Source organism: Anarrhichthys ocellatus, unplaced genomic scaffold (genome assembly GCF_004355925.1).
Source record: "Anarrhichthys ocellatus isolate YVR2014 unplaced genomic scaffold, GSC_Weel_1.0 scaffold21, whole genome shotgun sequence".
NCBI lineage: Eukaryota > Metazoa > Chordata > Actinopteri > Perciformes > Anarhichadidae > Anarrhichthys > Anarrhichthys ocellatus.
The window spans coordinates 4,019,046-4,030,907 of record NW_022280051.1 but is presented as its reverse complement, the minus strand read 5'-3'; the positions used below and the strand labels follow the sequence as shown (position 1 = coordinate 4,030,907).

General features: G+C 43.0%; 2 protein-coding genes across 16 annotated transcripts in view; one reads left to right on the top strand and one right to left on the bottom strand.

Annotated features, from left to right (window-relative positions):
- acss3 (acyl-CoA synthetase short chain family member 3) overlaps positions 1–11,591 on the top strand; it is a 34,687-nt gene extending 23,096 nt beyond the window's left edge. Inside the window, exons 10-16 of the mRNA XM_031859000.1 lie at positions 3,443–3,538; positions 3,767–3,830; positions 4,846–4,927; positions 5,215–5,337; positions 5,438–5,537; positions 5,705–5,880; positions 6,416–11,591. Coding sequence (XP_031714860.1) covers positions 3,443–3,538; positions 3,767–3,830; positions 4,846–4,927; positions 5,215–5,337; positions 5,438–5,537; positions 5,705–5,880; positions 6,416–6,499 — 725 coding nt within the window. The 3' untranslated portion in view covers positions 6,500–11,591. The remainder of the gene's footprint in view (positions 1–3,442; positions 3,539–3,766; positions 3,831–4,845; positions 4,928–5,214; positions 5,338–5,437; positions 5,538–5,704; positions 5,881–6,415) is intronic.
- Positions 7,717–11,862, bottom strand: part of ppfia2 (PTPRF interacting protein alpha 2) — a 126,275-nt gene continuing 122,129 nt past the window's right edge. For 7 of the 15 annotated variants that reach the window (XM_031858983.1, XM_031858991.1, XM_031858986.1 and 4 more), the window contains 4 exons: positions 11,204–11,272; positions 10,597–10,753; positions 10,288–10,344; positions 7,717–8,869 (listed from right to left, as the gene is read on the bottom strand). In XM_031858983.1, coding sequence (XP_031714843.1) covers positions 8,811–8,869; positions 10,288–10,344; positions 10,597–10,753; positions 11,204–11,272 — 342 coding nt within the window. In that variant the 3' untranslated portion in view covers positions 7,717–8,810. The remainder of the gene's footprint in view (positions 8,870–10,287; positions 10,345–10,596; positions 10,754–11,203; positions 11,273–11,862) is intronic. The other 8 variants (XM_031858989.1, XM_031858990.1, XM_031858998.1 and 5 more) reach the window with 5 other exon arrangements.

Genomic DNA, 11,862 nt, shown 5'->3' with positions numbered 1-11,862 from the left:
ACTAGTAATGAGCACGACTATTCGATAGCGCCAAAGCACCGTACTGCCCATCCCGCTCTTCCGGTGCCTCCTCCCCGACAACCCTCCCCCTCACTCAACCCATTCATCACACTCAAAATGCCTCTCACTGGCCGAGCTCATCTCCAACAGGTCGAAGGGAGATTGATTTGTTTGTGTACAGAGGCAAAGGCAGCGAGAAGGAGCAAACAAAAAGGGAAAAGACAGCAGACGAACACTGATACAGAGGTGTGTTTTTGTGTCTGTATGTGTGTGTGCCAAAGACTCCAGTCATTCAGATACACAGCGTGTGTGTGTGTGTGTGTGTGTGTGTGTGTGTGTGTGTGTGTGTGTGTGTGTGTGATCGACTCCATCTCACAGATGATGTTTTCACTCCACTCTAGTGTTCACTCACCTGTCTCAGCCGGTGCTGTCTGCCTTTCATATCCAGCATATTTAATCTCCTCTGCACAATGTGACCAGTACAGCAGCATCTGCTTTGTCTCTCAAGGACATTTTTTTTTTTTTTAATCTCGACCCTTAAATAGACTCAGTTTTGACAGATAACCACATTGGATTCGATTTTGTCCTTGTGGGCAGTTTATTATGGAAGATACGGTTGAGTTATGGGTAGATCATAGCGCTGAGGGTGTCAATAGTCACATTTCTACATCAATAGAGATACTGTCTGCTTGAAGTAATGATAGTTCAAATGCCCGTCCAGGTAATCAGAATGTTGTAATCATCTTTGTATCGCTTCTCTCTGAGGGGTGTAGGAATGTAAATGAACAACAACTGCTGTGTTATGATCTATCACGCCTTCGTATTGTGGGCTGAGGAGTTCTTGACATGTGAGGAGGAAGCCTTTCAGTGCATTTTTAGTGTAGATAATTTTCCATTGAGGTTGCTTTGCTTTGTAATGGTTTGATTTCACGCCTGAAAGCTGTCCAGACAGTTCACTCTCTCTCCCCTCTGTGCCTTGTAAAATGTCAAGGTCCAATTATATTGTCTTTTTTCATTTGGGGGTTTTTTGAATTTACTCGCCCCAGGGCCCGTGTCACCGCCAGAGAGGCCCCGGCTCCTGCTGTAAACAGCCAGGTTTAAACACTCCACTCATGCTGACACGGTTCAGTGGTTGTGGCGAGCCCTAATCGACGGGCAATTCAGGAGCGCTTTTAAAGGACCCTCGCGGCTTCCTCCAGGGACAGACGGATATATCGGTTTGCCAATATTGGCTCGTTATAATACATTGATAAGATAATGTCATCTAAGTCGATTTAAGGTACGGTTTCGTAAGCAATTTATTTTTAACATTATCTAATTATATTCAATCACTTTGTAATTTTTGCACAAAATACTGATCACTCAAAACTTCCACCACTCCAAAAGTGTCAATACTGACCTAGACTCACAAGTCTCACGCTCTATAGAGACTGAAGACAGTGTCCCTGGTTTAAAAGAAGCCTGCATAGCAGAACCAATTCAAAGTCTTCAGAGCGGCACTTCATCTTGGGTTTATGCAGAAGTTGTGTGCTTGTAGCAGATACACATGCACAGAACTGTTGTTGCTGCAGGACAGGTACAGGGCGTAGGTTTGCTCTCTCTGGCGTTTTAGCAACAACTTGGCATTCTTAAATCAGACCATGTGGTAGACGGGGTTCGACGATTGTCCCGTAGTGCGAGACTAATACCGATCCTTGAAATCCCACGCCATAAATCTTTCCATACCTTCATGAATCTGTTTCAACTTTTCTTACAAGTGACAGCATTTCCCCTTTGCTCTAGTCCCATTCCCATTACATAAATGGTGCAGTGCAAGGAGTAGTGCGTTCCTGAAGGGGAAAGCAAAGGGCATGATTGGTCAAGAGTCTGTCATCACTCTTTCATCACTCGGCTCTCAGACCATGTGGGCCTCACTGAATATCCCCCCTAAAGGAATAAAAAAAATCCTTCTTTTTTTTTTTTTTTTGTTTTAAATCATCGGTGCTGAATGCTGTCTCTGCTGACACTGATGGGCTTTGAACCCTGCAGGGAGTGGCTAACCTGCCACTGATGAATGAGGCGTACATGGTTGCCAGTTCAGAGGTTGGGAAATGTATTCAACTCTTGCAACACCCACCCCCCGGCTCCCCGGGCGCTTGTCATTGACCTCTGGTCAAATGCAGAGGTCAAATTTCGTGTATGTGTATATGACAATAAAAAAGGGTTTCTATTTCTAATGCATGTGTGTGTCTAATGTCCTGTTTGTGCATGTGTGTGCATTTTGGGCCTGTGTGTAATGTGTAAAAATAGTTCTTTCTTTCTTTCTTTCTTGCTTGTTGAGGCAGTTTATATCAACTTTACTCGTTCCTTTTCCCCAGAGAACTCTGTTGGTGTCTCATGGATTCAGGCTCCTTTCCATGACTGCAGTCAGCATGGTGCATCTTAAAGGTTCCCTACAGAGGTTTTGATCAGTTGTACGAATTTTTCTCTTTGTTTTGTTCTTTCTTGTGCACACACTCAGAACTGCAGAACTGCATGCAGGTGAGGCAATTCACAGTCCTGCCGATGGTTAATACTACTCCACTGACTGAAACCCTGCTGAAGTCCTGTTGCTGTAGCTCTCCCTACAAGATTTAAGAGGCATCACCGTTGTACTAACTGAGCTGTCATTTGCAGAGCAGGCCTGCTGTCTTAAATGTTTTGTCCATTGGCCTTAGCCTTCTCAGAAGACACTTCTGCCGTTAGCACTGCCACTGACTGCCCCCCCCCTCCCCCGTGTAATAATAGCTGATCGGATTCAGGTTTAATGCACCTTTCTGCATGAATTTGCATTTTAACTGTCCAAAATGCCAACACACTCGGGGCCGCAATAACTCAAGCACAACACATGACAGAAGCGTCATACAGAGTAGATGATCTCATTACCTTCTGGATAAGCTGGTGCATACATTTGCATGTTGGTGAAGACAAATGGCAGCAGGTGAGGTTATTTAACTGCCTTTTGTTCAGTTTAATAATTTGAAAATGCCAAAAGGCCGGTTTCTGTCTGATCTAATGTGAAATTGATCAGCCAATGAAGCGCTCAGTCCTGTCTTAAAGATCAATATATCCCTCTGTGCAAGCAGCAGGCACCTATAGATAGTAAAAAAAAAAACATCAGTAAACAGGTAGATGTACCATAGAATATTAACGTGTAGTAGAGAAATGATGGAAATCATTGTGTGGTCTGTCACCTGTTGTGTGTGTCTTGGTGGAGACATCCGCTGAGTCAATGCTACATAATAGATGAGCCCAACATTAGAAGGTTTGACATTTGCATAATAAAACAGACAATGATGAGGTTGTGTCAAAACTGTGGGGTTACACCACAGATCTACAGCTCCTGTGCGCTGACTAAAACTTTATGGGTCTCCCACATAAAAGTGAGTCTGCGTGTCTCTCTCTGTGTCTCTCTCTTCATCAGAAACTGGCTCAGCCATCACCTCCTCGTGTATTGGTCTGGGGAACTCACTCACGCCACCTGCAGGTCAGGCTGGCAAACCCGTTCCAGGTTACAATGGTAAGAGTCGGAACTGTCGATCCACATCCCAGCTACAGTACACATGTAGTTATATTTTAATCTCACAATTGCTGCCCCTTAATTACAGATACTCAGAACTCAAATGGATAAAACTCAGCAGCTGCTTTTCATTCCCTGCAGAGCATCGCGTGCTTCTGCTCTTCCACTTCGCCAGTGGGCGATGCACCATCTCTGAATATGAATTGCTTGCTCTCTCCTCTCCTCTAGTCACAGTGATCGATGATGACATGCAGGAGGTGAAGGCAAAAACCCTGGGAAATATTGTGGTGAGGTAAGCTGAGTGACTGTGTGAGCAGCTCGGTCATTGCTTGACCTTTCTTCTGTCACCCTCACATGCAGTCGAAATGTGACAGAAAACTGTAATTCAATTTCAACTCCAATCTTTCACTCATTTATCTTAGTAATCTATACCATTGGGCAGTGTTTCTGTGAGCTGCCTGTGCATAGTGGACTTCATCAAAAGCTCCAGCGGCCAACCCGTAGCCCTTTGTGCTGCCTTATCTTGCGTTTTGCTACCTATCAGTTATCGCTCTCCAACTCCATTTCCCTGTTCCTCTGTAACTGCTCGTGTTGACTCGTGGGCGACACGGGGGGATTTCCAAGGAATTCACATGTACTGTGACTACAGGGACAACCACAGGTGGAGCTGTAAACAGACGGGAACAGCTGTGTTACTGTGTTTTCCTTCTAGTAGCCAGCAAGTCTGTAACCACAGCTTCATAAAATCATAAACAAGAGAGTGAGCTCATTGTAATGTGTTATGACTTCGAAGCACTGTGTGTTCAAGTAAAAGAAACAATACATTATATAATATTAAAGAATATTTGCAGATTGTGCTGCAGTCATGAACAGCTGGAATCACGCTTTTTTTTTTGTAACATCCACTGTCAGCATCAGAAATACGTCTCCTCATTCTCCTTTCAGAGAAATGAATCCATGCAGAGGCATGTTTAGGGTTCAAACTTGGGAAATGTGATGATCTTGGTCAAGAAGGAGGATTACTGGAAGTCTGTGGATAAATAAAGGCTGAGTAACTGAGCTCTCCTATCCACCGGGTGTGAGAGCGTCAGTCTAGACAGTTATCCATTACTTCATTGGGTAAAATCTGATTGACTGCTCTTAATTTAACATGACATTTAACATGAAAAGTGTTATTTAATGTCATGCTTGAAGTATTTTTTAAAGTCATGCAGACTCACCTTTTGTTATTTTGTGTCGGTTTATGGTTAAAGAGAAATATTGGAATTGAACTAAACTTCAATTTTCAACACAATCTTTTCCTTCAGACTACCTTTACCACCTGGTACAGCATTGTCGCTGTGGCAGAACCACGCTCTGTTTAAGGAGCTCTACTTCACTAAGTTCCCGGTAAGACGCGTCATCATTTCCACACATTCCGGTGTTTAACGGACATGCAATCATTTGACCAGCTGTCTGATTTGATAAAGAACGATTGTTTTTAATTGAAGCTCTGTTTCTGTCATTTGGATTCATGTTGTAGTAGAGTGAGTAGTGATTTAGTATGTGTGGTAAAAGGGCGCCCTCTAGTGTTGAAATCTTTCATCACAGAGTCACTTGTTTTTTGCGGCCAAAGAGAGACCTCATGAATTCAAATGTGCTCAGATTGTAACCGTTCCTTTCTATTCCACCACCAGGGTTATTATGACACCATGGACGCAGGTTTTATGGATGAGGAGGGTTTCCTTTACATCATGTCCCGGTCTGATGATGTCATCAACGTGGCAGGTCACAGGCTGTCAGCCGGAGCATTGGAAGAGGTAGGGGAATGATTACAGAGCAGGTGACACACAGGTTTTCCCAACTCTTCGATGCATGTGTGTGTGTGTGTGTGTGTGTGTGTGTGTGTGTGTGTTGCAGTCAGTGCTGCTGCACCCTGCAGTTGGAGACTGTGCTGTGGTGGCTCTGGAGGACGCGCTGAAGGGTGTTGTTCCCTTGGCCCTGTGTGTACTCAAGAATGGTGAGACACGGCAGATGCATAGTGTAGCATTAACTAAAGTAATATAGGATATTAACTCAAGTCACGATGAGCAGATATTTATGAATAAAGCTCATAACCCACACTGAATTCCAGCTGGTATTAAAACTACGTGTGCTTGTTCAGAACATTGCGCTTTGTTTTCTCAGGTGTGCAGAAAAACGAAGAGGAGCTCATAGATGAGATGGTGAAGCTTGTGAGAGACACCATCGGACCAGTGGCTGCCTTTAGGAAAGTGCTTTTTGTCCAAGGATTGCCGAAAACGCGCTCTGGCAAGATCCCTCGCTCCGCTTTAGCTAACCTTGTCAACGGCAAGCCTTACAAGGTATGATACAATCTGAGAAGTAGAATGCGAGTAGAACGGACATTGAACTTGCGTTGGTCATTTGACTAGTTTAAAATAACATGACTCTCAGCACTGTGCTTATGAATAGAATAACCATAGAAATAGAATTAGTAAGCCCACTACTACGGTTAATCTTCTTTAAGATGTGAGCGATACAAGATGTGAACGGGAATGTCAGTTCTACGCTCGTTCTATTTCTCTGGAAAACATATGACTTTTCTATTACTTTCCTCATGACATACTATACTATGATTTTTGAACATGCTACACTATGACTTTTTTTTTTTTGACTTTTTTTGACATGATATACTATAATTTTTCTTCCGACATGCTATACTATGACTTTTTATGACTTATTTCGACATGCTATACTGACTTTTTTTCGACATGCTATACTATGACTTAAAAAGAAAAATGTTGACCTGCTATATATATTTTTCCTAATTGAATAATTGTTTCATTAGCTTTTTGTTAGTTCCTTTCTAATTATAAAAAAAGTATTTTTTTCTTGCAGATCACTCCAACCATCGAGGACCCAGAAGTGTTCAAAGACATTGAGAGGCAGGTAGAAAAAGCCCTGAGACCTCGTGGGGCCTGAACTTGCCTGTCGGATGATAAAGAAAGCTGAAGTTGGATAGATTTTGGCAAGACGTGTTGCATGCATGTTCATGCAGTGTACTAGGTGTTGCAAATGGGAACTCAAACTAGAGATAAAATGTGATTTTTATTCTTTCAAGCCAAGTTGAAGGTAGATTGATGTCAGTAAGTTTTACAATCTTTGCCAAATGAAATTATAAATCTATTTGCATTTAATCTGAATAATGTGAGACTCTACTGGACTTCAGGCTTTTATTATTAATGAGCCATGCCCATTCCAGATTACGAATGAAGAATAATGAAGACAATTTATTAACCGACAGTATTTTTTTTTATTGACAATGAAAATTTGCTTGCTCACCACTTACTTTTGACCAAAGTACAAGTAATAAATAAAAAAATGGGCACAAAATAAAACAATTCATTATTCGTGCAAATTGAAGATGTAAAAACAAATTAAAAGCGTAAGACTTGTATGAGTCGTCAATCAGAAATAACTAAAAGACAGAAAACAGGGCTGTACAGTAGGTTACCCTGGAAACTCTGACAGAAACAAAGAGTCAACAGTTACACCAATGTAAGTCACAGCAAGCAACAGGTTTGTCATTAAATGTCACCTCACTTCAACATGGTCATATACACTCTACGCACACGATGAGCTAAAGCAGTCTGTCTTTCAGTTATTTCCTCTATTCTGTCTGAGGGGGAGGGGGAGAAGGCCAGCTTGGCTGAGTGTTTGTCCTTTTGTGTTGATGTATCACCTGACAAAACATACAGTACAACAATTGACAGGTTCTATGAATGTCATCCTGCTTTTTTTTGTTCTCTGAGAGTAATGTAAATCTCTTGTTTTTCGCTACTAAATAGTCCGTTGAGTTGATGCGGTTGTATCAAAGTGCTCGTCATGTTGTTCCAGTGCGTTGACATGTTCTCCTTTTAGGACAGCGAGTCCATAAGAAAGGATGATGCAGTTTGTGGGGCTCAGAGTGGTTTTTGTGCTCCACTAGAGGGTGGGTTTTCACACATCTAGTCTCTTCCTCTCTCTCCATGGTGCAGCACAGATTTATCATCATCAGCACAATGAAAAAATAAAACCATATGTACAAAATGATCTAGCGATGGTGGGGGAGTATGGAGACAGTTTAGAGCAGCATATATTAATCTATGGTCCACTAAATGAGGTGGCAGGGAAGTTTTTTTGCACAAACTCTGAATATCTTTTTATACATAGATCAGATGTATGTATATATTAAAAAATGGCATATTTATTTACAGATAACCTACACATCTCCTGTAGAAGAAATACACAGTACGTTATGCTTCGACAAGTTACTGTACATGTAAAAGGTAGAAATGGTGACAACAGGGCAGCCTGCAGGACAGTTTAGCACCGGCATCTGGTGCCCACATTATAGGGAGGAGGGAGGAGGGGGGGTCCGAGAGGAGAGCAGGGCTTCTTGGCAGTGCGTGTCATCAGAATGGTTTGTTCCTCGGCAGGTTGGCCTGTCCAGCAGCTCCACTAGTTCTTCAGAACTGTACCTGAAGGGAAGCAGAATGAGTAGTTTTCAATGAGGTACTGTGAGGTGGGTGTGGTGGGTGTATGTTACAACCGTAGGAACTGTGATCTTTAAATACATACCGTTTGAAAGTTTTATTAACCATATAGAAAAAAAGTCGAGGCAGAAATTAAGAAAGGTGCTGCAATCATTTGTGGTTGTGACATCTCGCAGCAGTGGAAGAAAAATGAAAGCGCAGAAAGCTCAATTCTGTGCAGTCATAGCATAGCATGTCGAGAAAAGGTCATAAAAGTCGTGGTATAATATTCCATTATCCAGTGTAAAACGGTCGTAATTCATACCTGTCAGTTATGGCATAACATCTCTATTTACTCCCCACTAGAGTAAACTATAACTGTTCTACAGGAAGTAGTGAAGGAGTGTCCACCTGGGTGTTACATGCTAAATACATCTGGTTCAGGGTTCTCTTCTTGCATCAGGTTGTCACTATTGTTATTACTCTGTGTGTGAGATACTGAACTTATTCAGTTGAAGCAGATTTCTAAAGCTCGGACCAAATCTGACTCATCGTTTTTGGACGGACATTAAAGAGGCGACATCAGTACGATATGGTGGCTCCCTGCCGTCTCCTACCATCTTAGTCACAGCTTCCTGGCAAAAACACTGCACGGACTCGCCAAGCCAAAAAAAAAAAAAAAAAAGCATCTGCTTTAAGCACTTCTGAAGAAAGCTGTGTATTGAACGATGTGTTGCGTTACATACAGCGTACAGTTTAAGGTTCCCCTCTTCCTCCAATCAGCAGGAGTAGGTTCTCACCGTGGAGCTGTCCAGCCGCTGCACTGCAGAGGGTCCGACTGTACGTGGAGACAGCGAAAGAGACAGACCGTTAAGTCGAAATACTAAAAGCTCCTCATCAAGACTGAGGATGAAACATTCCTCCACACCCTAAACATGTGCCACAAGATCAGACGTCCTCAACGGATCACAAGCAAAACACTTCTCTCTCACAACAGAGGTTACTTGTAGTGTCACCCTCGGAAGAGGACAGCCATGTATCACGCACACTCAAAGGAAGTCTGGGTTTGAGTGTATCGAGGACGTCACAGACCAGGGAGACAGAGGAACACAGGAGGACTGTTTCAGTGTCACTGGGAACACCTCGTTAGAGGAGAACACGGGCCACAATCGGAGCAGCGGGATGATTTACATTCATGTATCGCAATGTGTGAAGACACAGTTGCTGATACTCTCTGCAACCCTTCAAACAATCATGTCCAGTTCATTACAACTTGGATCTTTGAGCTTCACTCTCGACTTTCATTGAGACTGTTGTTTCCAAAGGACCAGCTCAGTTCAACCTTCTCGTGATTCCGATCCCGACATTCACAGTGTTCGTAATCATGAGAGTTTAAACGTGTTCAGCTCCAAGACAACTGAGCAAACTAAATATACTAACGCGGTCCAAAGCTCCACAACTAATGAGCAAGTAGACCTTGAGTTGATGTAGTTTTGTCATATTCTTAAAGTTTTGGCAATCGTTCCAATCTTACTCATAACTTTGAACTATGTCAAGTTAATTGCGGACACCTGGGAAATCTAATAAGTATGAAGGGACTAAATGCATACAGCAACATTTTTGTCCAATATTTTGGATACATTTTACCTCCAAATTAAATAGTTTACAAACTGATTGTGTTCCCAGACCTGGACGATTACTTTGAGCACATTATCATCAGAACAAATTGAAACGATGGCCAAAACTACAAAAGCAAGAACCAAGTAGTAATAACCTGGAATGATCCTTTAATGAAAAGCCCATTCCAGCCTGTGTTCTCGTTTAACAGCAGAGGGATGACACAAACTGTCAGTTTGAGTTATTGAGACATCGAGGACATACTGTTCCCTATGTAAACCTCCTGATTCAGGCCAACTTACATAGCGCCGCTCGCTCCAGACACCTTTTTGTTTTGCCGCTTAATTACTGTAACTTCAAGGCTTACACCAGCAAGCATGGGTCTTAAACCCATAACTTGACGCCCTAGCTTTTACAACCAGGGGGACTAAACAAGGCTATTATGCAGCTTTACAAAACAACACCCTTGGAGTTGGATATCAGAGATTCAAGAGTAAAAGAGAGAGAGAGGCGAGGGTGAGAGACCACAAAGAAAAGGAGAGGTGCAGCCGGACAGTGGTGAAGAGGAGGGAGTGTGTGGAGAATAATAAGACACGCAGGGCCAACAAGCCCAGAACCCTCAGGTGGGACATAGCTGACCTTGAAACCAATCCAAATACATGTCGTCAGGACTGTCGTCCAGCGCCTCATAGAGGACTGCAGAGCAGCCGTCACAGAGTCGGAGAGAACAAGAGACATGGTCACAACACAGCAGGGAGCAGCAACTCCTGCGCTCAGGTGTGCTGCTTTCATCTACCAGTGCAACCTTTGCTCTGCAGCTGCCTTTGAAAAAATATCCGCCTTAAACACATTTCATGCACTAAACAAAGTAACACCAAGACCAACAAGTATTACTGAACAAACAATCTACCGGTGATGATGATTGACGGTGCAGAGACGGGGACTTACCTTCAGGTGGCAATCTTCTGGAGTGACCAGACGTGGTGGTGAGACGGAATCCAGCAGGGAGCGTCTCCGCCGATCCGGGCATCATACTTATACCGTGAACGTCTCGAGGCGGGAACTGCCTCCTCCACGACGGGCCCCGGAAGTCTTTGTCGTCACACTGATGGAAAGACAAACATCATTCATGCGTTTTAGGCTCAAACTTGAATATACATTCAGTACTAAAAGCTAATTGTCTAAAAAAATACAAAATAATCACATATCTGGCTTTGATTGTGCCGACTTGTTGACGATTGCGTCTATTTTCTAATCATGAAGAGATGCATCGTAAATCACATAATCTCTCAGTCTGGGACAGTTAAATACATAATGTATGCTTTGGCAGCGTCATTTAACTGTCTGATTTACAGACAAATAGAAACCATAATTAAAGATCTTTGAAAATTATCTACCACTAGACAATGCGAGCTAATTAATTATATTGAACAATCTTGAATATGAATAGGGTTGGTAAGAGTGTAATATTGTTGCTTGGGGTCTGAAATGACCGATAAGCTTTGTTTGTGGTGACATTAATATGGTGACATTCATGGATAATAGCTGAGCTCACCTCATCCAGTCTCCTGTCGGTGCCCAGCGCCAGCATGTTATTGTACTCTCGCTCCAGAATCTGACGTGCCTGAAGGACAGAAAAACAAAACATCATGATTTCCACAAAGCCGGCTATTTTTAGCAGAATGGCAGCTGACGCGTTACGTCATTTGCGCTGCATATCCATTTTTACCTTTATAGATGAGATAAGCAGTGAACATTCACAGGGCAGCCTGCCAGAGTGACAGTTGGCAAATCTGCATGTTCTGATTTAGGTTGGACCAGCTCTCTGAAGGCTGACACCAACATGCCTCTACGTTTGGACCGACGCTGGTAACGGATGAGATTTATTTCCATATTCAGCTCCTTTAAATTTGGCTCAACTCTGCCATATAAAAATATGAATGTCTGATGAATGCAAGTGCCGGTGGAGCTGGAGCACCTGAGTGTTTTGGTGGAGCTAGAGTACCTGAATGTTTTGGCGGAGCTGGAGTACCTGAGTGTTTTGGTGGAGCTGGAGCACCTGAGTGTTTTGGTGGAACTGGAGCACCTGAGTGTTTTGGCGGAGCTGGAGCACCTGAGTGTTTTGGCGGAGCTAGAGTACCTGAGTGTTTTAGCGGAGCTAGAGTACCTGAGTGTTTTGGTGGAACTGGAGCACCTGAGTGTTTTGGTGGAGCT